At 33.1% G+C, this 26,129-nt stretch overlaps 1 protein-coding gene across 2 annotated transcripts in view; it reads right to left on the reverse strand.

Annotated features, from left to right (window-relative positions):
• Positions 1-26,129, reverse strand: part of LOC118744558 — a 136,776-nt gene that overhangs the window by 9,966 nt on the left and 100,681 nt on the right. For both annotated transcript variants that reach the window (XM_036477680.1, XM_036477679.1), the window contains exons 2-3: positions 12,841-13,845; positions 6,397-6,523 (exon numbers count right to left, since the gene is read on the reverse strand). In XM_036477680.1, the coding sequence (XP_036333573.1) occupies positions 6,397-6,523; positions 12,841-13,677 (964 nt within the window). In that variant the 5' untranslated portion in view covers positions 13,678-13,845. The remainder of the gene's footprint in view (positions 1-6,396; positions 6,524-12,840; positions 13,846-26,129) is intronic.

The raw sequence follows: 26,129 nt of genomic DNA on the forward strand, positions 1-26,129 counted from the left end.
ATAACAAAAAAAAAAAATCGTCAACGTTATATTTCGTCGAAAAAAATACAATTTTAATGGTAATCTCTGAAAAAAAAATATTTGAGAAGTTGAATACTTCGACGTTGATTGATTTATTCGAGTATCGAAAGAATTTATGTACTATTTTCAAGGAAAATTAGATCGTTTCAAATTAATGTTCTGAAATTGGATCTAATATTAGAAGACGATATTAGCAAAGAAGAAACCTGCATAAATTTTCGTACGAAAGTAAAACTATATCGTGAACTCTATTATTAGCAGCCAATTTCACGAAAGCAATTTAAGTAAAAAAATATATTAATTTTTTGAATTTAATACGGAAATTGACAGCAAATACGAAATCATTTTCCATTTAAATTTCTGGCAAAACCGGCGGTAAGAATACTGAATCGTTTCTTTTTTACATACATATTTTTTGAATTTTTTTTGGAATTTGTTGAGTTTTTGATTATTATTATTTTTTTTACTTTACTTCCTTTCACGGGCTAACAGGCTAACCTAATATTCGCGGCTTGCGTTTTGGTACGCATGCCGTCGAACTTGTTTTTTTGCGTCACCCGAAATTCACTTGCATGCGTTTGCATTTGATTTCATTGAGCGAAACGTCAAATCAAAATGTCACGCAGAACAAAAATTGGAAATTGAGTTAGCTTCATACGCACGCCGTTCAATTTCGGTTGATCTCATACAAGTTGCATGTGCATGAGAAATTTTTGACAATAAATTGGCGGCGTGCGTGAATATTAGGTTAGCCTGTAATACTATGTCTCCATTGAGAGATTTATCCATTAAGATTTAATAAATCCAGTTGCTAAATCACAACCGTCTCCATTACCACAACGAGATATGTTTGACGTTCACATTTTTAAATATTTGACGTTTGCTTACGTATGATTTTATAAATACAGTTGCGGACATTGATATACAGACAGATAAAAGAAGGTACCAAGCGGAATTTCATTATGTGAATTCTTAATATTATTGGCTTCTTATTCGTGGTAAATATGTATGTATAATATACAGTTTGGAAAATGTAAAGAATGGTACCATATTCCCAATCATTTTCCCAAATTTAAGAAAAATTATCGAAACGGTAAAAAACATTTGCGAAAAGAAAAAGTAGAACTCTCTTATTCATAGGAGGGAACCGAAAATCCAATCGTGGGCCTTTGGCATATCATGAAGACGAATTGAGTTCTAGAGGATGTTCGGTGCAATGTTATCGAAGCAGAACCAATACCGAAATTTATAAATTTTTTGTCGGAGCGCGCAAATGACTTATAGAAAGCGGAGAAGACTCTGCATGATATTACTATAAAACATTTCTTCTAAATTTTTAGTTTTTAAAATAATATTTTCTTAATTTATTACAACCAAAGTTATGTACATATGTATTACTAATTTTCCTCCCAAACTAACAAAAATATAAAAATTCCTAAAAATACGAAAATTCATGTTTTTATGATAGGCAAGATTTCAATGTCCTCAACTATATATTGAAAACACAAATGTCATTTGACTTATGGCATGTGAATTTGTGGTTGTCACATCCAACAAATTGTACTTATTGATCAATATTATTGAAGATTTGACGAAGATTTAACTTAAATCTACCGCCTTTCGAGATTTAATTTTATATGGTAAATCTCAAAATGGAGACATAGTATTAACTGGTGTTTCATGAAGTGGAGAAGAGATATGGAAATTTCACTATTTACATATATATTTTTTATTTGTCATTTCAAGCAAAAAAAATCCAAAAATTAAAGCTTTTTGGAAAATTTTCATTTGCCTTATCGCCATGTTCTAAATGCGATACAATTTTCGTGAACAAACGTTAGACATACTTTCTAAAAAAAATAAGGATTTCTAATCAAAACTTAAACATAAGAATGTTTGAGATATTTTGAAGTTAACGAGCCTTTCGATATCTGGAGACAATTTTTCTCCATCGCTCAAATAACATAACTCCCGAAGGAATATTCAATTTATTTTTATGGCTCTATTCTGTATCAGTAACAAGTTGTGGTCTGAAAAAGTTTAAATTTGTCAGTAAAATATTTTGTGTCATCGATACTAAATTTTTTTTATATTTTTTGATAAAAACTTTGAGTTGATTTAAGAAATGCATAAAAATGTTTCCTTGCCGTGTTCTAATCTCTTTCGCACGAATATATAATGTGAAAGTTTTTCTTTGCAAATACATATTTGAAAAATGACTTCAAAATCATTGACCCACAAAATTTATGTCCAGATAAATACTCGAGCTTTTGGGAGTTATGTAAAAGAAGTCAACTATGTACTAGAGTGCTACCCTGAACATTCAACTTGTACTTTAATAGTTTTGCCTAATTATAAAAAGACAAAATAACTAGATAATGATTCCGAAATACCTGCTTAAACAAAATCCTTGTAACAGTAAAAGAAATATTGCGAATGAAGTGCTCTTGACAACTACACGATTTTGAAAGCTAATTTGTTCAAAAAACTGTAATTATAATATTAACATCAAACTAAAAATCAGTATTACAAATTTTCACTATCAACACATATTCTTAGGTCATTTAAAAGATATATATATATATATATATATGTCCATATTTGCCTCCAAAAATCGCATAGTCCGATGAAATATTAAAATCATATCCTATTGCATATATTAACACAGAAATATATTTATGTTTATAATTATAGTTATTATCACTATCTTCGCTGTATTAATAAACGATTTAAGGATCGGGATAAAATCTTTATACAAACCCTTCCATAATGAAATCACGATTACTCGTCGCCGTTGTCATCGTCATAGTCGTCGATTTATTGCAAAAGCAACAGAACGATTAGACTCAGACTGGAGTTTAGCTAGGCACACATTCTTGTGAGTACATTAGAGGAGCGATGAGCTTCTAATATAGACATATATTTTTTTTTGATTTCGATTTTTTCTGTGTTTCGAGTGTAGGGGTAGCGGTATCGATCCTCATTTATTTTTTCTGTTGTGGGTTGCCTTGCACAGAAAACACCAACCCAACGCAACATGGCCGCCGACGACGACGTGAATTCACTGAATTATAATATATAAATAAAGAAAAAACACACAACAACTTTGGTTTGCTCTTTGATAAAAAAAGAAAACAAGTTTTGAGGATATTACGCTCTATTGCGCGTCGGTTTTGGTTTTCCCAATTTGCCCCCAGTAGTTCCAGATAGATGTGCGCCCAAAATGCATTAGCGCGCTCGTTTTTCGTTTTCGATCACAGTCGCACATCATTGCTTGCACAAATTCACTGTTTAATGTTCATTGTTCATTGTTCTTGCTGCCGCGCGCGCATATTCTTCGTATCTTCGAGCCATGCAACGAGGCTACACAGGTACGGAAAGTAAAAGCAGACCAAAAAAATCATTCATCAACGTGCATCCTCGTGTGCCGTGACCTACTCTCGATCTCACACCCGGTACGCTTTGGAATGCATCATACTACATTGTGGGTGGCGAGAGTTGCAAGCACACAAGGATTTTTTTTATTTAATAATGTAGTGAGTAGATAGATTTGTATGAATAATTAAATATAGAATAATGTGGAGATAGACTTAAGTATTGGTAAAATAGCAAAAATGTAGGAAGAATAACTTATTGTTTAAAGAAAAATAAATAAAAAATAGAGTTAAGGCTTGCAAGAATAATTTTTCTTTTTTTTAGAATTCACATGTATGCGCATTAAGGTGCACCCCTACAAAAAAAAAGCTGTACTAGTTTTCCATCAGAATTATAAAATATATTATTATACCCCCAAAAATAGATTTCTTTCTAATAAAACCAGTCTTAACGAGTATTTTTTCCAAAAATTTTTAAAAATCTTATCAACGGAAACAAAATAATGACTGTTTTGTAGGTATTTTAAGTCGGGCCAGCATATATTATAATATTTTTCCGAAATCTTTTGGCGGAAGTCTTAAAATGTAATAAGTTTTTAGGTTCCGATTGAAAACAGCAACTTATTTTTGGTGAGGCACCCTAATGTGCATACTATATATGTCATAGTACATAAATTTTTTAGTTTATATTTTGAAAATATTTTCTTTTTGTGATTATAACCTCTTCATTTAATTGTCACTCGTGCCTGCCTTAACTTTATTGTATTTTTCAATTAAATTCTAAAATATTTTTTTTTTTTGTTAATGGATTACTTAGTACAAAAAGTATTATGTATTTTATGCTTCTTAACATTTGTCTTTTTTCTATTCATAATTCATTGATTTGCACTTACCCTTGAAGCACATTATTCTGTTACTAACACTTAATACGCTTTACTATTGAATGCTGATGCAAGAAATTGTACGAAATTGATTTTACAGACATTTTTTACAAACATTTATACAAGCATACATACATTTGATCTGTAAATATATAGAAATACAAAAACAATTTTACGCTAAAATTGTAATTAAACAATTTATGAAAATAAAATTGTAATTGTAAAATTTACAGATGAAAAATGTCGCAGATGTACTTATTTTGAAAGAATACAAAGGATTTGATTTTTTTCTCTTATTACTTATATACATTTTTAACAAATTTTGGCTATTTTTCTTTTGTTTATTTAATGTTGATAATTCTTTATCTAACAAAAACTATGTAAGTCAAAATTTCAAACTTTGTACAAGATTTATAAAAATTCGATAAATTTGATCAAATGTTCATAAAAATTTCCAACTTTTTATTCAGAATTTTCCTCCTTATGAAAAATGGTTGCAGTTACATATTTTGTATGGAAGAAAATCCGTGACACCTCCAGCGAAAAAATTTTAAAAATTTACGGTAAGTCCAAGCTACTACAAACTGCACTTTATTGTACTAAAATTGAATGGGCTACAAAACTGCATTTCAAAATTTTTTTTGGAAATTTCATGAAAATTTTTCATATTTTTTTTTAGCTTTTTTACCACGTTCAAAATGATTTTTTTTTTTTATAAAAAAATAATACATTTTAAATAAACAAAAGCAAAATAGCCAAAACTGTTAAATGACGCGACTCATTTATTTTATTAGCGGTATTCCCTTAAACTGAATAACATCTTGTCTAGAAATTTTGTCGAAGTGACAAAATCTGTAGGAAAATTTTATTTGCGTTGCGAATTTGAAGGAATCTGTCATTTATAAATACATTTTCCTGCAGCTGTTTTATTAAGAACTCCTCAAAATCCCTTAAGTATTCTTTCAATGTAGTGTAAAATGTCTTTTAAAAATCGCGGTGGGCAAGAAGTAATATAGTTTACACATATCAAACATTAAAAATACAATTTGCAAAATAAATGTGTATGTGAAATTGTATTTTCTTAACTTGCTCTAGCGTTAAACTAATAAAACTTTATTAAATTACATATAATTGTATGTACCTTAATATTTTTTATACAGAAGTCTCTTCTCTCTTTCCATCTTTTAGCTTTATTTTAATTTTATTTTTATTATTCACTGCTCATATTTACATTTTTTTATTTCGTAAAATGTTTATCTAACTGTAATAAAATATAAGTTGCATAGAAACAGTTATATTTTATTAAGTATCGTAAATGCTATCACAGAAATGTTTAAACTTAAATAAGTTCATATAAAATTTTCTCATTATATACATAAATTTTTTAGTTTTCTTACAAGTGCTAGAAGTAACCGAAAAAGGAATAGAAAAACACACAAAAAGAGACACACATATGAAGAGATGAGTTGCGAATTGGTTAATGATTTTATTTTATTTTTTTCGATTGTACTTGATGTGATGAACCGTACCCGTAACTGGGTACTTGATGTGAGATGCTGAAAGGAATTTACACGAGCAGACAAATAAACGTGTGCTAAGTACATACATATATGAATTATATATGTAAAACTAAGTAATGATATTTAATTCTACATAGTATGTGATTGATCGATAATCTATTAGCGCTCGTTTCACTTATCGCGTTCGCAAATAGCAGACACACAAATAAAATGGGGCGTTTAATTAGAATTTATAGTTTAGTTTATATTTTTTTTGAAAAGGATAGCATTAAGCAACAACCTTTATTATTCCTTATTTTTCACGATAGTTTGAAGACTACTATTGTCGAAATTTATTATGTATGTATGTACATAAGTAGTATGTATGTAGTATCATTCATTGATTTTTTTTTTTTTTTTTTTGTAATAAATATGTTTATTTTATTTTTTAATTTTTCTTTATTGTATGCAAAACATTGAATGATTTTAATGAATGCAATGCTGTAGAAGTCGTGTAATTTTTTTTTTAATATTTAGGCACTATATCTATCTATATCTTACATATCTAGATTTCCTAATTTCTTCGTATTCAATTCAATAAATAAATGGCCGTCTGCTTACCTTTGTATTTGGGCACAAACTTCTGTACATCGTGCGGAATGTTTTGATAAAAGTCCAATTCACGCAAATTTAACGGCTTTATGACAGTCGATTGATTCAACAATAGAAGACGGGTGTGACCACCGACCTGAAAGAAGATAAGAAAATGAGGTAAATAGATGTTCTAAAAAAACAACTTATGTAGTTGGAAAAAAATTGTTTAATGAAAAAGTAACTATAAGCTTTAATTAAACAAAAAACACCTATGAAAACACTGCAAAAAACTGCCATACTTCGGCTTAACAAACTGCAAAGATTGGCATGTTTATCCGTCACTGGATCTATAAGAATGTGTTCAACTGCGCCTCTAGAGTCGCTCTTGGGATGGGTTCCTCAATATTTATATCCAGGAAACAGCAGCCACGCCGGCTTCTACGCGAAGAAGCTTCATGCAGTTATTCTTTGGAAGATACCAGGGTTGGAAATATGCGGAATCTCTGATTCCATGACTAAAGAGGTCTGCTTTGGCAGAAAATTCCAAGTGATAATCCCCGATCGCGAAGATACAAAATGATAAATGATAAAAATGGACTCCCTGCACTTGATCTACGATCTCAAGAATGGTGGACAGAGCAGAGGCAGGTATCTTCGGACGTAGCACCAAACTTGCAATTCCCATGGGCAAATGGCCCAAGGTGTTTAAGGCTTTTCAGATAGCCAAGCAGCTATACGGGCTCTTTCCAACAGGACTATCAAATCCAAGCTGAATAAAGATTGCTTTGACACGCTACACACACGCTAACTAACTAACTAACTAACTAACAAAAGTACAAAATTTATTCGCGGTTGTTGTTTAATTCTTTATTCAGAATTTGAAGATCTTATGGATTTGAACGAGTTTCAGTCATCACTGGGCAAGTTTGGTTCGGATCGTCATCTTCAGTGCCATTTTCCGTTTTCAAGAAACAATATCAAACCAATCTTTACAACGATTATTCATTTATACGAAATTTAGATGAGATATATCATAGACGAACAGATCGTTAGAAATCACGAGTTGCATCAGATATGTAGTGGGGAAGGTAGATCAGAGTGTACCATTACTGAGCTGCGAAATTAAAACCGTGATTCACTAATATCGCATGGCTTACCGCGCATTACCTAATATGAGCAGTGATCGGACTTAAAAAAAAAATTGTGTGGTAGAATCTGTAAAAAATGTGGTAGATTTCAAAAAAATGTGGTAGATCTCAGGTTTTGGATCAAATTTTGTACAAAAATTTAAAAAATTCTGCAAGGTTTCACCTAAATTGCAAACCTTTTAATTAGAATCTAAAAACAAATATTTTAGTGCAAGTGCATTTTAAAGTGCAAGATTGAAGTTGCTAAAAATTGCTTTGAGTTTTGGCAATTTCTTTCCTTGCAGTGTAAAGCAGTTCCTTCCATATCAAGATATTTTTCGAACAAATTTTGAAAGATTTCTGCAACCTTGCGGAGTGCTGCCAGCTTTTCTTTTTATCACATCACGATGTAACGCACAAATGTGGCACGTTCCAAAAACAGCTACTTGGGATTCGCCGATATTGACAATTCTCAAGTAAAAGTAAACATCGCTTTAGAAGCTTTAGATGCACTGAAACTTGCTAATACTTTCACAAAAATTGCCGTTTTTTAACATTTTCGGTATTAATTCTTTTTATAAATCATATATTTTGCAATTTAACACAATAAAACCCAGTTTCCTGTCGAAAAATTGAATTGTTAGTGTTTAGTGTTAGAAAACTTTTGCTCTTAAAATTAAGAAAATTATGTCGAGCAAAAATAAAACTACTCAAAAACGCGAATATGTGGTAGATTTCAGACCTGGTGTGGTAGAAGTCCGATCACTGAATATGAGCAATTACCCCTTTGGAGTTGTAATCTCATTTTTCCAATAGGCATGAACTGCAGTTAAGACTTGGTGTACCAAAAAGGAATAACAAAATACACGGGACTTTTACTTATATGCAATTGCCACCACCTTGTATGGATGCGCCTTGGTTAAACCTCACTACATGAGTTTCTAACGGACAATGACCGGTTAAACCATGAACGATATCCTATGACGACTAAAATCAATAGACTACTACGTGCATATGAAAAAAAAATCGTACCAGCTACTTGTATTGTTATGCGTTTGTTTGCCCAAAGCGGTCAATTAACCCTGCCCTATACTGCAAAGCAATCCACCAAGATGCACCTTGATCTCTACGATGTCAAGTTTCCGTTGTAAACAATATGTAAGTTCAAGAAGTATTACTCGCAAATCCGTTCGTCCGAGCGAGTTTTAAGGTAACTGGCCTAGATCTATTTATCTAGCGTATTAAATAATTGCAGATGTCACTTTCCGCTGCACAAGCCAGAGCAACACCGTAAAGTAGTAGAAAAGTAAAATAAAAGTTTACATACACATTTGGACGTAAGACACACGGATAATGTGTGCAGAGTAAATATTTAGCTGAAAAAAAAACAAACAGAAAATGTCGCGAAAATTTAGTGAAGCTGTGTTTTTGCACAGAAATGAGTGTTTGATAAATCCGGAATATTGTATTAGGGGTATTCGCTTAACGTCGTAAAAGCCTCGTAAACCTCGTAAGTTTAAGGTTTAAGGTGTTGCCGAGGGGCGGAAAATTTCATACTAAAATGTATGATAAAACAATGAAAACAAACGAAAAAAAATAATAAGTGAATAAAATGAATGAATTTCATCCACCAATGTATAAACTTGGGGTTTCTACAAATTTTTGACATTTTAAATTATATTTTAGCTTTCATTCGAGCTGACTGGTTGCCTTTTTTCACAAAACCCTGGTTAACCTGTCAAACAGTTATTTTTCGCACTCGAAAATTACGAGTTTTACACAAATTCAGACTTTATTATGTATATGTGCATTAGAGTGGTCTAAAAACAATTTTCCTAAGATAGGGCCGGGATCACCTTCGAAAATTTTCGCTCTTGTCGAAAGAGGTGCTGGCGCCAAATTTTACGTTTCTAAGTAGATAGTACAAATACCGACAAGAAAAAAACAAGGGGGAGCCCCGTTTTCTACGATTAAATTCAAATGGGGGTACAATACAAAATTTGGACCACTCTAATGTGCAAGTATATAGATATCTAAATACTGCTAACGCATACACTAGGCGATAAATGAAAGTGTACACATTGTTAAAATATAATATTCATAATTATTTTCTCGAACATTTTTTTGCATTATTTATTTATTTAGAAATTCTCAATAAAAAGTTGAAAATTTGCTTAAAATTTTTTTGAATTTGTGTGAACTTTATATAAAGTGTGAAACTTTGATTCATATGGTTTATATTATAGAAAGAACTATATTTTCATAAATAAATAATGCGATAAATTTTTCATGAAAATAATTGTGAATATAATATTAGATAGAGGTGTACACTTTCATTTGTCGCCAAGTGTATATTTATGGCATATTGACGAGCTGATGAACAACAACGCAATTAAACATTCCCATTTCGTACACAGACAATGCATATTTATTAAAATATGTTTTTAAAAATTTAAAAACTCCATTGCCTATTTTATCCGCACAATATGCGACAATTTGGGGGGGCGTGACGCAAACCAGTGACTCAAACTGTAGGCATGAATGTGCTCAGTGTATATCAGTGTTTTTTCTTTTACTTTCATAGTTGATATCGTATATTTGATGGCATCTTCATTATTTCCTTTACTGCCAGTATTTTTGTAATGTATTTATTTCGAGCTAAAGAAGTTTTCCAAAACAAACGCTTGTTTTCGAAAGCAATATCGTCGCCCGTATGCCGGAAACATGAATGTGCAAAAATGAAAATTTTGGGAAATCAACTTTGAACGTTTTTTTGTATGAGACTTAACTCTACATTTATGCAATTGAAATTGTAAAATATGTATGTGGTTTCCGTGTACGCATGGTTTTCTGGGTTTTGGTATATCATAGAATATCCAAAGGTTAATCAAGTCAAGCCAATAACTCAAAACTGATAAACCTGCACATTCATGCTTCTGGCATAAGGGTGACGATATGTCAATGTGCACCACAGAGGTACCTACTAATATATTATATTTATCTAAAAATATTTCTAGACTATTTTAAAATAATTTTCCGCATCTACACTCGCTGTGCTGCTTTGGTTGAGGCAGGTGTATACTCGCAATTTAGCGAGTCGTAGAAAAATATTGCTTTGAACTTGACCGATTTGGCCAATTGAGCGGCAAAACACAGCTGCCTTGTTTTTTCTAAAATATTTGCATTTTATGTTTGCAATGTTTATTCACATGATTTTCTATTAATAAATAAAAGTGAATTAAGTACATTTATCCGCACGTATGTAAGTAGTGTCATAAATATGAATATATATACATATATTTGCCTGTTAATGCCAGGAAGTGGTCGATGTTATATGAAAAGTAAAAGGAAAATGATTTAATTGCAAGGTAACCCATTTTTCTCATCAAACAATTGGCTTAAAGCCCAATGAATAACTAAATTATTAATTTCAAATACAGAAAGTAGGTTGATAAGAAAAACTCATAGGTTTACAATGTACTTAGCGAGTTTTTTTCTATTCGCGATAAGGGGATTTCTTTTGTCGAATTTTTTGGTTTTTATTATATCGTACAATCTAAAATTTTATTGATCGATTGCCAAATTTACCTAAGTGCAATAAAATAATTAAAAATTATCGATGTATGTATTAATAACTTTTCAAATCCTATAAGACAGATTGCACGAAAACCTTTCTGAAATTTTCTTTAAATCGTAATATAAATCATAACTTTATCACTGAAATGTAGATTAAAAAGTAATATACGATTGGGTATACTACTCCGCGGGCCTTCCGGTGTCGTTCTCTCGTCGAGTGTCAACTAAGGTATGGGCACTGATACGAGTCACTGACTTTTTGAATAAAAGATATATATAGTGTTTGTTTCAGTGATGGCCTCTTCATCCGACCCAAATCTCTTATCGCCCAGCCATTTCTTTAGGTTTGGAAACAGGAAATAGTCGCTGACGGCTAAATCTAGTGCATGGCATAGTAGTTCGTAGCCAAATTGCTGGATTTTTCTATGGTGACTACACACGCGACCTTTGGCCTTCTTTGGTGCACTTCTTGATTGTTCCTTGGTGCTCTGGTGCGTTGTGGTCGACCCGTGTTTCGTCAGCGGTCATTAAACGATGCGAAAACTAGTTCGGATTGCGGCTGAACATCGCCCAACACTCCTTTTAAAGTGTCACACGAGCTCGTTTATGGTCGAGTGTGAGCAAGCGCGACACCCATCGCGAAGATAGCTTTTTGATATCCAAAAATATACATATATAATTTGATGTATCCACTCAGTGGAGATGCGAATAGCCTCAGCCACCTCACTCACTTTCATTCTCCGATCGTCCAATATCATTTCATAGATTTTTCGTCGATTTCTGGGCGACCTAAACGTTTGGAATCACTTGTACTGGTACGACCACTTTTTAACCATTGACTATGGTGCACAATCCCCATATTATTTATAAAGCCTTTCCTTGGTTTTGGTAATAAATTTCTTACGCAAAAAACTATGCTTAATCATAGCCCGAAATTCACTTTTTCTATTTTCGCTAAAATTCGCGGGGTGCTCTGCATTTAATGACTGTCAAACACAAACTATATAAATGACTCAACTTGCTCCAAATTTTATAGTAGTTTTTTAATCGATAGCAGTTGAAGGGAAAATCATTGTATTTAAAGTTACTGCGTGCGAAATTCACAGTCACGGACTTTAAAAATTGCAATCGTAAGTTTCCCTGGATTCATCGTATATACACCGAAGGCCCCGAAATAGAACTTGAAGGTGGAGTAGCCGTTTTCTCTGAATTCTTAGGAGTAAAAAGTTCAGTGCAACCACCTGACTTTGATGGCAGTTGGGCTACTATGACTCTGGCGCATTAAAAATTTTTCGCTATGACATGAATATAACCTCAAAAGAATACACGATGTAATATCTGTAACAGAAGCTAATTTTATGGAGATGGCTGCAGAGACTACCACTGACAGCTTTTGGATGTTGTTGTTGAAGCAGCGTACAAATTCCCCAAATACTTTTTGGGGAGTGTTGCTGAAGTGGCAGTCCTTGGCCAGAGATAAATCTGGGTCGTTCCGGTTACGTAGACCCGACTGTCATGGGAACAGCTTTTGGATCAAGATTTCTGGTGAGGTACAATGTCAATGGTCAAGTGAAATAACGTGAAATTTTCAAAGATATCAAATCCATAACATGCAGGGAACCAACTATGGTTGTTAGACCCTATAGCGCTAGCTCTTCATGCCCTCAGTAATGAAAAAAAATTTCCCAAATCAATGTTTCTAAACTCCCTCTGCCTATTAGTTCTCTATTAGTACTAGTTCATAGCTTTAAGTTATAAAAAAAATTACCTGATTTGAGAGCGGTTGCAGGGCGACTTCATCCTCACTTTCCAAGAGATCCTTACTCAGCTGGGGTTGTAGGAAACTATTTGCCGCTGTTGCTCTGCTGTTGCCGCCACCGCCGTTATTGTGGCCACCGTGCTCCGCTGGCGCAGTCGGCGCTGATGGTGCATTCGTGCAACTGCCAACATTTGCCGCACACGAATCGGAACGTTGACGTCCCAAATACTGATGCAAAGCAGCTGTCGCTGAGGCAAGCGGATGTGCTTGTGCTGGCAACGATTGTTTCTGCTGTAGCTGCTGCAGTGATTGATAAGCGGACTTATCAAAAGCCTCGATGGCCGCCGTTTTAATGGGCGTTGAACAGTGACTGCCGCTACGGCTGCTGTTACTGACAGAAAGTTGTTGCAAGTTGGCGGTGACCAATGTGCTGCTAGCAACATGTTGCGGTGAATTGCTTAGTAAATGTTGCTGCTGCGAAACGGCTGTGAGTGTGTTGCCACTGCCGCCGCTGCCAATAAGTGTTGCTGTGTCCGCAGTGCCGCTACCAAATTGTATGGGCGATAATTGACCTAGAACAGGTGCAATTTCGGCAATGTGTTGACGATGTTGTGATTGCTGTTGTTGTTGCTGTAGCTGCAGTTGCAATTCAATATGCTGCTGCTCATTTTGTTGAAGCTGTTGCTGCTGTTGCACTTGTTGCTGTTGCTGTTGCTGCTGCTGCTGCTGCTGATGATGGCTGTGGCTGTGGGCATGCAAATTGGTCTGTTGTATTGTTGGAACATGTTGATGATATGACGCACAGTCAGAATCTCCCATGCCCCAATCCCCCAAGAAATATACCATTCCCTACGACGTAAAACAGTGTAAATTCAGCTACTTTGGCGGTAACCGTGGCAAAGACGGAGTTGCTTCTGTTTGGAACTGTTTGGCCTCAAAATGAATTTTGGAGGGGGGCAATGCTGATGCTCTGATGTTTGTTTTTATTTTTGAAACAAGAAATTCTGTTCAAATCTGAAAGTAAATAGAAAAAGTAAGAAATTATTATAGATGACGCTGCTTAAAGTTTTAAATATCAATAGTTGAATTTTTTAATATGTACTGTATGCTACGAACTCCCTTTAATTAAGAACAAACTCTGTGCGCTGAGAATTCTTTTCACAATCCACTTCAACCTTGTTAAAAAGGCAAAACAGCGTAGCAGCAATATCAGCCAATGCGCCTACAGATATGCATTGAGTTTTCTCTTTTCAACGCAAACTTCTCAAATATCATTAGATTTTGTGCTTGTGCCAATCAAGCTTAACTTCCGGTCTTATTAAAAATACACACAAATGGCAGAATTCGAGTGGCGTGAGAGCACATGTTCACTGCATGCACATCTGCAGCCTCGACGCCTACAAGTATGCAACACAACATTTAACATACAAGCGCACTTGTCAGCTTGCCAAGGTCCTCAGCTAAGTGCTTGTGTACTCGTAGAATGTCCTTCATGTCTGCTATAGCACAAGTCTTTGCCACGATTTTCACACAACCACTACCACAGCCTCATTCATTAAATCAACTGTCAATACATGCCACACAAATTAAATGCCTATGCAATTGAAGGTCGTCCTTGAGAGCAACATCGTAGTAAACGTAACTGCATATGCCAAATATTTGAGAAGCGTATAAAAACAAAAATATGTGTGTATGATATACGAGCACACATGTACATGTGTAAATGGGCAACTTGTATGTATGTATGTAAAACAAGGCATTGCATCCGACAGCAATGGCGCCTATATGGCCACAGTGATAAGCGAAAGTGATAAATATTCACTGTTGGATAGCTTAATTACATTATGATAATGTTGTGTTATTTCAGTGAAAATTGTTAGTAACAACAACAACAACAAAACTACCATTTTGACTACAAACGACAGTGAAAATGAGTGGAGCATTCATAGCTTTTTGCCAGCAACGCCGCCTACCAGAGATGATATTATGTTTGTGGTTAGTGCAAATTTAGGTCAAGGCCCATTAATGGTAGATAAAATGCATTTGTTGGAAAGTGCAAAAGCAGAAACAAAAAAAAAACAACATTATCGTTAATATCGTTTATGTTAAAAGTTTGTGCTGAGTTAAATAAGTTGCTGTGCATGTTGGAAGTGAAAGCTTTCAAAATTTAATTTGGTTGTTGAAGTAAAAAATAGTTTAAAAAAAGGTGGGCACGTTGTAAAGAAAAAGTTTATCATAGATAGAAATTAAAAACAATTTTAACTTAAAAGTGAATACCTATTAGGTATTTTGTTTAGCAAATTTTTAACGTAATAAAATTGTAACAGGTAAATTGATATGATAAATTAAATATTGCCATGTGGCTGTCACAAGAAAGAAGGTTTAGAAGGCTCAGAGCCGAAAATATTATTGTGGAAGGTTGCCACCTGTTTGAGAATTGTAATTAAATTTAATTAATAAGATAAATTACATATTGAAATATTGGTATCAAACTAAAGAGGTTTAGAAAATTTCAATGCCGAAAATATTTTTGAGGGGGTTGCCACCTGTTTGAAAAATTTTATACATTTCAATTGTTAAAATGAATGAAATTTTACAATAGTGATGTTAAACTAAAGAGGTTTAAGAACATTTTCTGTCGAACATATTTTTGAAGCGAGTTGCCACGAGTTTGAAGAATTTAATCCAGTTAAATTTATAAGATAAGGTAAATATTGAATTAGATCACCTTTGAAGAAAGTACACGATATGTAGACTCGAGTTATAAGATTATAAATAAAATTTACAGAAGAAAGCCGATACTCTACCTACTTTCTATATACCTTCGAAAATTTGTTTGAAAATCTCCCTTCATAAAGTTCTTTAAATCTACTTTATTTTTTATGAATGAGACCATAAGAGTTTTGTGAGGCAGCAGTAACACAAAAATCCTTTTAAGGTGCAGGAAAGCACGTCGGGTATTTGCTAGTAAAGAATAAAAATAGTAATTTCATATAGGCCTTAAAAATGAGGAGTGGGAAGAGTACAATACAGTACTTTTAATAAGAAAGCAATCAGATTATTTGCGTGAAATTATTTGATTATCAAGTTGGCCTTGATTTTTAAAATCCCCAAAAATCCCATAAAAAAATATTTTGACGAATTTATAAACTCTTCCTTTTTTGAAGTCGGTTAAAAAGTGCAGTTTCTTCGAAAAATTTTCTTTATATAATGACTAAAACGAATGTTTTTCTGAAAAAAATTTTGAAATGAAGAGAATAAAACAGAAAAAATTCTGAAAAAAATATAAATATTTTTCTTTTATAATCCACATGAGGACTCTAAGTGCATATATGTACCTTAATTCACAAAGGCCCTAACCAACACTTTTTTCGAAGCTGCGTTTTTCGCAGATTTTGGTAGGTGTTAAAGTACACCTTAAAAAATTTAAAGTGTCAACAACAAAAACATAGCTTCGTGAACTATTTGACCACAGTTTGGAACTGGACAAGGTCGCACAAAAAGTTAATCTTCACAGTTATATAGTGTATGTAATCATAAACAAAATTAATGAAGTGAAATAAAATAAAATAACACTTTTCCTCATAATTAGCTGACCTAATTCCACATTTTATTGCCAAAACGTCAAAAGGTGCGTGTTGACATGAATTGATTCACTAAATGAGTTTTGCTGGGTGGCTACATAGTGCCAGTGATGGCAACAGAAAATAACAGATTTTTCTTCTATATGTATGTACATATGTAGATAACTACTATATAGTATATACATACATATGTATGTAAGAGCAACTGTATTGAAAAAAAAAACACATTGATGGCTAACAAATGATGTAAGACAGCAAGGAAATTGCGACCATAAAAATTATGACTTTGATGTAATTGTGATCAGCGTGTGTACATATGTATACAGATATACACAAGTACATTTGTATGTACGTACATACTATATAAACTTGCTGAACAGATGTGCATATACTATAATTTAGCTAAGCAACCGCTGTTCAATGACTTCATGGCATGAGTAACAAAACGATAACGTCATTGAGGAGTTGAATGAAAACGCTTTTATACACAGCACATATGCATGTATTTACATGTAAATAGTATGTACATTAGGGTGGGCCAAAGTTAAGTCGGAATTTTAATGCTCTCACCCTTTAGGATTCTTCTATACCGAAAAAATACGTATACCCCTATTTTTTATTTTGAAATCAAAAAATATTTAGAGGTCGCCAAAAGCGCTCAAAGTTTTCCGTGTATTTTATATGGGGGAAAAAATAATTTTTCGTAGAAATCGTATAGAATTCTCGAAAATCAAAATTTTTCGGTCGAAAAACTCTGTTTCCCTTCAGGAGACGTCCAATAATAATACCCAATTGTTTGTTTAACGATTTTTTCATCGCAACTATATTTTTATAGGTTCGCCAAACACCCCACAAAATGCAATGGGGGGACCAATAATAACTGAAAAGCTTTGATCAAAATAAAAAATAGGGGTATACTTTTTCGATACAGAAAAATCCGAGGAGGTGAGAGCATTAAAATTCCGACATTTCTTTTATTTGAGCCACCCTTATGTACAAATATAAATATTTTGCGCTTTGTTTTGTGTTATAGCATACATATATATATGTAAATATAGTATGTACATAGTATTTATGTACAAATACTAACTATGGCATATTGTGGTGGCATCTGCGAGCTCTACTCCAATGAGGCCAACGAATTTATGGCATTGACAGCAGAGTACGACAATCTGTATTTTTGGGCTCCTATAAAAAAAACATATCTATAAAAACAAAGCCAAAAAAAAATAATAAAAACAAAATATGATAAAAACAAAAACTACAATGTGAAAAAAGACTGATATCAGCTGATGCGCCTAATTGAGTTATTAGCAGCAAATGTCAGTATTATATATAACTCAAAAGCTGCTAATGGCGAGTGAATAAGTTCATTAGCACACTGCATAAATCAAAAATAAATAAAAGGCATTTATACTCTCGATTTTTTAAATTAAAATGTCAATAAAAATTAGTGAAGAAATCTTAATTTATTTAAGTTATGAAAGAATTCCATATAACTACAGATACATACATATGCACATACTAAAGAAAGCACCCCAAATAAATTATTAAGTAAATATATGCAAATTAAATTTCTGCTCGAAGGTGGGTGTGACACAAATTTCTTGGATTCCTTTCATGCGATTCATGATTCTTTAACGAAAATGATCTGCACGAAAGAGACTTTAACCTGTTGGAGCAGTCTAATTTTAAGGCTTCCACACCTCCTATCAACTTTTAGGCAAACTGATCGCCAGTATCTTACACTTGAACTGATAAAAGATAAATCTGCTGGTACATACTGACGCTCAGCATATACAGGCCGCGACAAAATGATAGCACCTAAACATTTTTGACCAGGTTTGACTCATTTTCTTTTGTTTGTTTATAGTTCATTAATTTTGATAAGACAAAAACCATATAAATTCAAATTTAAAATTTTGTGCAAAAAATACCCAAAATTTCATTAAAACTCAAAGCAATTTTTCTTTAGATTTATCGAAAAATTGTTGTTGGCCAGTTTTATAGCTTAATAACTTTTGGTATAAATGCCGTTGATTTTTGTAAATTTTTGTTGCTGGCGGTGTCACGCATTTTCTTTCATACTAAGTAATTTGTATATACATAAGGCGACTGGCCCTTAATTGGCATTTTCATAATTAAAGAAAGTATATAAAAAGCCTCTTAATTCACTGATAAAAAATAGTTATTTACATACAGTGCCACACAAAAGTATTGGCGCAGAATGTATGGAAATTTTTTTATTCTAATTCCTTTTCGCAAATTTTTTATAAAAATATAGTTCATACTACAGCAAAAAATATAAAAATAAAATTTCGAAACTTTAAATATGAACACCGTCAGCAAAAAAATGCCAAAAATCAAGGCGGATTTAGCAACTTTAAACTTGCACTTTGAGGCATATAAAACTACATACATAGAATTTTTCTTAAAACTCTTATTAGAAAGTTGCAAATTTGTACGCGAGTTTATTGAATTTTTCTGAGTTTTGCATCAGAGGTGATCCCCTACTAATCTGGTTTAGATCCGATCATTGGATCATGAAATATATATATATATATATATATTTTTTTAAGTCGGTTTTTTTTTGCTAAAAATTACTTGTTTATATGTTTTGTTGTAGTATATTATAAAAAATTTTCGAAAAGAAATTACATTAAAAAACTTGGCATACATTGGGAAAAATTCTCTGCGCCAATACTTTTGTCCGACACTGTGCATATTGATTTAATTTTTGCCCTTTCAAATCAGCGATGCTATTAATTTTATTATAAAAGTCGAAAAGAGCAATCAGACATGTATAACTATAAGTACAACTACTTAAAGTCTTTCTTTGACTTTTACATCATTCTCTAGCTATGGCCCTATCATCCACATATGTATTTACATAAATATGTATGTATAGCGCGAGTAATCTGCCCTACGCTGTCTGGCCTTTGGTGTTTAGTAACTTTGTGGGTCTAGTACACATGCACATGCATACATACAAACGCTATTGTTTATATAAAAATGCATCCAGAAATATGTATGTACCTACGAATGTGTATACATAAATACGTATACATATATGAATTAATGAAACGTGCCATAATAAACACTTCTGATTCGCTGGCATTGCTACAAATTATCGCTAAAAACTGCGGAAAAGCACGTCTCATTTTCACGCTAATACAGGCAAATAATGATGATGACTGAATTATCGTATTTCTGTGTGGGTATAATTGGAACGAAGCTATTAACTTGTGGGAGAGGAGATGCGCAATATAAATTGAGTTTACATATTATTTGAAATTATAAGTACAGGGTGTGTCAGGTATTTGAGGACACTCTGGATAGATAGTATACAGACAGTGCAACAGAATTCTGATCCTTCACACAAGTCCATGAAGACGTAACATTAGAAATTTAAGAACTTTCATGCCCCATACCCTCAAAGCTATGGCCACCCAGTTCTCCGGATCTCCGCGTTTTTGAACAGGGGACCAATAAACATAACCAAGATTCTCTAAAACCAGAAACAATCAGAAGAAATTAATGGCGTATATGGACAAGGGATATTCGATACGGGCATGAAAACGATTCCGGCAGAGGATTGAAGCTATTATCGCGCCGAAGGCGATTTTATTGAATAAACGTGTTGCCTATAAATCACTTGCTCTAATCCAAAAATTTGAATGAAATACCCTGTATAATGCCGCATTTTACTAGCCATTGAAATGCCCAAAAAATTGTGTAATTTAAAAAATATATTTCGTTTAAAACCTGTTATTTGGAAACAAACCTAATAAAATTTTTCCTTAACGTCCAAACACATATGTATGTCATTCAAATTTGTCATTTAATGCCTAGTGGAAATCCGGCATAAGGAGTGAATTAAAGTACAAGAATAAAAAAACAGACAATTGGAAAAATCAATTACGTTTGCTCACCTCGCCTTTTTTTTGCATGAAAGAAACTATCACCAAAACCAAGGAAAGGTTTGATAAACCCTTTGGGGCTCTGTACCATGAATTTCGGTAGTGACACCGAATCTTCAAGTGGGCCAAAAGATGTCTTTATGCTTTATTATTTTATGGTGAGACAATTGTAGTGACATCAAACTACTATTAATAGATAGCAAAGTAGAACTAAAAAAATAATAACTCTAAGCAAAGTAACGGGCAGTAAAGTCTTGGAGATGATTTTTTGTATTAGGAATATTTCCCTTTGTAGCTCTGTGATATATTTTTTAGTGTTCCACAAAAGTATATATACATATGCGAGTCATGGAATAGATTTTATGATAAATCGTCTGGTAACTATACGATTACATTATTTTATGATGACCTGTTTGTATAAGAGATTTTAGTCTCACGATTAGCGCTAAGTTTATATAAATAGAAAATGTTCGAAGTGAGTTGTGTATAAAAAGTAAGAAAAAAAAATAATAAGCAGTTATAAAAGTTTAACTATCGTCGAATTTTTTAAGTCTACGAATAGTGATAATAAAGTTTTAATGACACGTTTTACTGGAAGGTCATTAATGCACATTTACGTACATTTTATTTAATGAGTATGTACATAAGTTAATGTCTTACTAATACATCAGATGCGGAAAAGCCTTTCCAAGTTTGTGTCGACGACGTATTGAGGCATATGTACATATGTACATACAAAAGTCTTGCCATTTACATTATTAACACATTTCTTCGTTTTTTATCGTATTTTGTTCGTAGTCAGTCTACTGAGGAAAAGCATGCATGTCAGCGCATTCAACTTACACAATGAAAATGGAGAAGTGCACTTGGAAACGTCTGCCTTTTCAGTGTTATCGCTGGCACATTGAAATTTATCTACCTATGTATATGCATAAATGTATTTTCATATGTGAATATTTATATGCCTGCATGCGTTTAAAATGTGTATGCATTTATAATCGTATGATTCATTTATGAATGCGCACTCACTGTATTGTCAAGGAATTTTCTTAAATGACTCTTTTAGACTTATAGCCAGTTCTACTAAAGCAATTAAGTGAAAAATTAAAAATTTTTTTTTTATGTGCTATGAAAACTGACAGACGGGTAAAAATCATTTATCACTTATTAAATTGCTGGTGAAACCGGCCGTTAATAATACATTTTTATTTTATTTTCGATTTTATTTTATTTTATTTTTTGTAGGAGAGGGAAATGCTTTATGCACTGGCCGGGGGTGCTGTGTCTATACTACCTTCCCCGAGTGTAAGACTCCCATCGAAATTTGTTGGGCCACCCACTAAAACCCAAACTCCCACCGTCGGGGCTACTCTTTTGTAGGGGCGTTTCATAGTAGACATCTGTCCTCTCGCTTACAGCCGAGTACGAATTTCACGTATCTCGCAACAGCTTCCCACTTGTCTGGACTGGCGATCATTACCCGAAGTGTTCGCAAGTGAAGAATGTATGGTGTACGTTATCTTCGACGTTTACACAGTAGTGGCAGAACGGGGAGTCTACCCTGCCCATTCTATGAAGATATTCTCGAAAGTAACCATGACCGGTGAGGAATTGCGTCAGCTGGAAGACGACGTCCCCGTGCGGTATTTTCAACCATCTTTGAAGGTCGGCTATCAGGGTGTGCGTCCATCGACCTTTTGTGCTCGCGTTCCAGTTTTGTTGTCACTGCTGGATTAGTTGCTCGCGTGCCCTTGCCGCGGCAGCTGCTCGGCCTATCTCAGCACTGAGATTGTAAATCTCTTTTCGCTCGTAAGCAAGTAACTTAATTGGCATGACGCCAGAAATAACTAGAACCGCGTTCACGGTATGCAGAAGCAATGCGTAGTTACCCTCTGTGCTGGCCGGAAGACATTAGAATCCGGTATTTCTTGACTTTCAATGCGTCGGCCCATATTTCTGCCCCGTACAGGAGCACCGACTGGACTGCTGTCATCAAAAGTTTCCTACAGCACGGCTTCGGGCCGCCCACGTTCGCCATCAGCCGGCTTAGTGCTACCATGCTCTGCGCTGCTTATCGTGAGTTTGTTGTCAAGCTTCACCACTAGGTATTTTCTAGACCTGGAAGTTGTCACGGGCTGAGGTCCGACCATCATGTTTATAATTGTTTTTATATTATTATTTATTTCTTTGAAAGAAATTGAATTGAAAAGCTATGCATTTTAATTAAAGAAATGGTGTATGGGATATGAACTTTCAACAGCAGTTTGAACAGTTTATTATCACTTGTTATTTCTTTATATTTTCGTTGATTGAGCTCATTTAGGTTTTAATAATAGGATCGTATAATTTAGTTATGCGATTAATTTTTAATTGGTGCACAAATTATCGTTTCTCACAAGTGAACGCAGCAAACGAATGATTAAAATCAACAAAGTTAGCAAAGCAAAGTCCACCTCAAAACGTGTGTGTCAAAATCTCTATCTAATTAGTTAATCATACTATGTTAAGACGTAGTTAATTGAATTGATTGGCTGCTAATCAGTTTTCCTTTTCGTTTTATTTTCCATTCTATTCCAGCAAATATAAACTAATTTAATTAAATTGTGGAGGTGATGTCAAAATCACGCGTACTATTGTTGATAACCTCTTTCAGTGCGGTATTTAACACTCTCATGCAATGCTGATAATAATCGCTGGTGCATGTGGAATCGATCATTTCAAATAATTAAGTATTCCCTTGGCTTATAAATTTGAAAATTTTTAGTTTTAAAAACTTGGTAATTCGATAAAATTTCTAAAATACTTTATTTGCAATAACACAACTGTGTTTACATAAGTATCTATTTATTTGCCATCTCTCCGTTAACAATACCTACTTAGTTCGACGCTTTTTTCCTACCATTTTTTCGTCGGTTTCTGATAACACAGTCTGCTGAAAGTACAATCTTATGTAAACAGGAAGAATAATCAGGTCGCTGTTTATCTACTACGAATTGTATGTCCGTGTTTTTCCATTTCTTTTTATTTTTTTGAAACTTTTTAGCCAAAAAATGAGTTCTGAAACGGAAGAAACGCCGGAAGTGGCTGCCTGCATTTAATAGAGGAGAGAAGCACAATAAGGCCCAGTGGGCCCGTTGCGGTGCTGATAAACGTAAAAGTGGCCTGAAAAGCCTTTAAAGAAGACTTCATTATTTATGATGATTACCCTTTGTTATCTGCCTTAGAAATCTAATTATTGTCCGAATATGTATTTGATCGGTTGTCAATTAATTGAAATAACATCGATTTGAATGTACCTACTTAAATCAGCAGCGAAAAATCGATTAATTTATTATTTCATTGAAAAGATAAGTTCTAATTCTAGGAAATTGAAAGCTCTATCAATTTTCGTTATTGAACATTTTTCTGGCATTTGGATAAGACCTACCCATGATTTGAGTACGACATTTATTTAATTGTAAAAAAATCAATTAATAAGGGCTAGTTGGAAAAAATAATGAATTAATACGATTAACCTATTTAGATGTGAATATTTTTATTTTTAGATCATTCTAAACTAGTTATTTTTTATTTTTTCGATCAAAAATAATTGCTAATTTGAATGATTTTTGTTTTTTTAGCGCTTAAATTAAATTACCATTAAATACCAAGATTTTTATTTTTAGATTGTTGTAAAATAGTTACTTTTTGATTTTTTCGATACAAAAATAATCGTTAAATTTGGATTTTTATTTTTTTTAGTTAAATTCAATTACTATTAAATACCAAAATTTTTATTTTTAGATCGTTGTAAAATAGTTATATTTTATTTTAATTTTTTTTCGACCAAAAATAATCGTTAAATTTGGAATTTTATTTTTTCGCTCAAATTTAGGGGCCAATTATTTTGCGATATTTTAATTGTTCGATAAAAACAATCGCTGTTTTGGATATTTATATTTTTCCCATTACTTTTGTATGACCGGTTTAAATCTTTTTTGATATTTATGGTAGATATGATAAAAGAAAATTAAAATCACAAAAGAACGATTCAATTTGATCGAAAAAATTTAGATCACAAAATGAGGTTCCAACTTGACCAGAAAACATAAAGTTGTTATTCTAACCATTATTCTCGGTCGAAAATTTAAAATGATAAAGTAGCGTAAATTTTGATCGGAAAATAAAAAGAAATCCAATTTTAACGGTTAAAATATGAATTTTATTATTAGAATCATTACCGGCCCCTGACTACAACTAATGATTTTGGAAATTTAATGCTCCATCGCTTAGCCCGCACTATGTCGAAACTTCCGAAGCTTTAAATCACAAAAATGTGCGCCATTTAAAAAAAGCCACGTTGAAACGAAAACAATGAATATTCTAATTATCGTTACCACGACCATAGATTTCTTTTTTGTACGACGTCCTGTAGCAAACTTTTTTTGTTCTAAACAGCGGTGAAATCTGAAGAAAAAAAGGCACGCTGAGAGTAAAAAATTGGTTTTTCCGAATATTTTGATATTTCCTTTTCTTTTTAGAGAAACGATATTTTGACATAAAAAAGTTTATGTGAAATTGTTGTATTTACTCAAATAACAGTACATACATTTTATAAAATGTTCCGAGTTGAAGATATTTTATGTGATGTTATGAAAAACTTTAGCACTGAATTAAATAGCGAGATTGTACTGCCTCTAGATGTGTATTTTTTTTTTCTTAAATAAAATATTTTGTAGCCTATTTTATAGGTAGCTGGTACTAATTTTATTGACTTTGTTTTTAGTCACAAAAAGGTGCATATGCCTGCTATTTAAATTCATTTTACATGCAATCTAAAAAGGCAAATGTATGTACATACTTATATTCCAAACGACTCTCTTGCCTTAAATAACAAAACTTCACGGAAATCCCCAAACACACGCAAAAAAAGCATACATTGTTACGGAAAGTTAATGTAATACTCGAGGGAATTCCTAAAATGCTAAATGGAATTTGCGGCCAACAAATGCAGTGCGAAGACTGAATATGACAAAGAGAATAATGAAGCGCCAAGACGATTAGGAGTGTGTAAGCTTGAAAAATCAGAGCTATAGCAAACGTTTAAGAGAAGTGAAATGAATGATATGCAGCTAAAGCATCTGAATATAAATGTGACATGTGTAAAAAAAACTAGTAAAAAGATAAGATAAAAGATAAAAGGAATAAGAAATAAATTGAAAACATAAAGAAAAAAAAAACTTAAAAAACAAAGTAGCACAGCCGATGAAGACAAATCGTGACAAAAAAGGGCGAGCAAATTGCTTTTACTATAATTTTATGGACTATTCGTGACGCACAGTAAATAAGTCAAACAGTAGTGTTTATAAACACGAAAGTTGTAAATAAAAGGAGCAAAAGTACTAAATAGCAAAAAAAAAACACGAAAGATTGACATGAAACATATCTGAAAACCAAAGCAAATGCATACACTTTCATACAAATAAATGTTTATAAATACACCATGTAGGCTTTTCTTCGGAGCAAAAAAAAAATATTGTGCATTCATACATACTATTTATGTATGTTTGCACAATATGGAGTGCACAAAGCGTAGCACAGCAAGGTGTGTTTTATTTTGGTGAACCTGTAAAAAACCAGGTCAACATACATATGTAAACAGGTTGGTAGTTGGTTGGCTGATTGGTTAGTTTGTTTGCTTCGCGAAACAGACACAAATAATTCATAGCGAATGACAGCGAGATGCGCCACAACGACTGACGGCCAGGTTGTAAAGTAGGTCAATAGAATAAGGTAGCAACATATGTATGTACAT

Source organism: Rhagoletis pomonella, unplaced genomic scaffold (assembly GCF_013731165.1).
Source record: "Rhagoletis pomonella isolate Grant_MI unplaced genomic scaffold, Rhpom_1.0 Rhpom_scaffold_00008, whole genome shotgun sequence".
NCBI lineage: Eukaryota > Metazoa > Arthropoda > Insecta > Diptera > Tephritidae > Rhagoletis > Rhagoletis pomonella.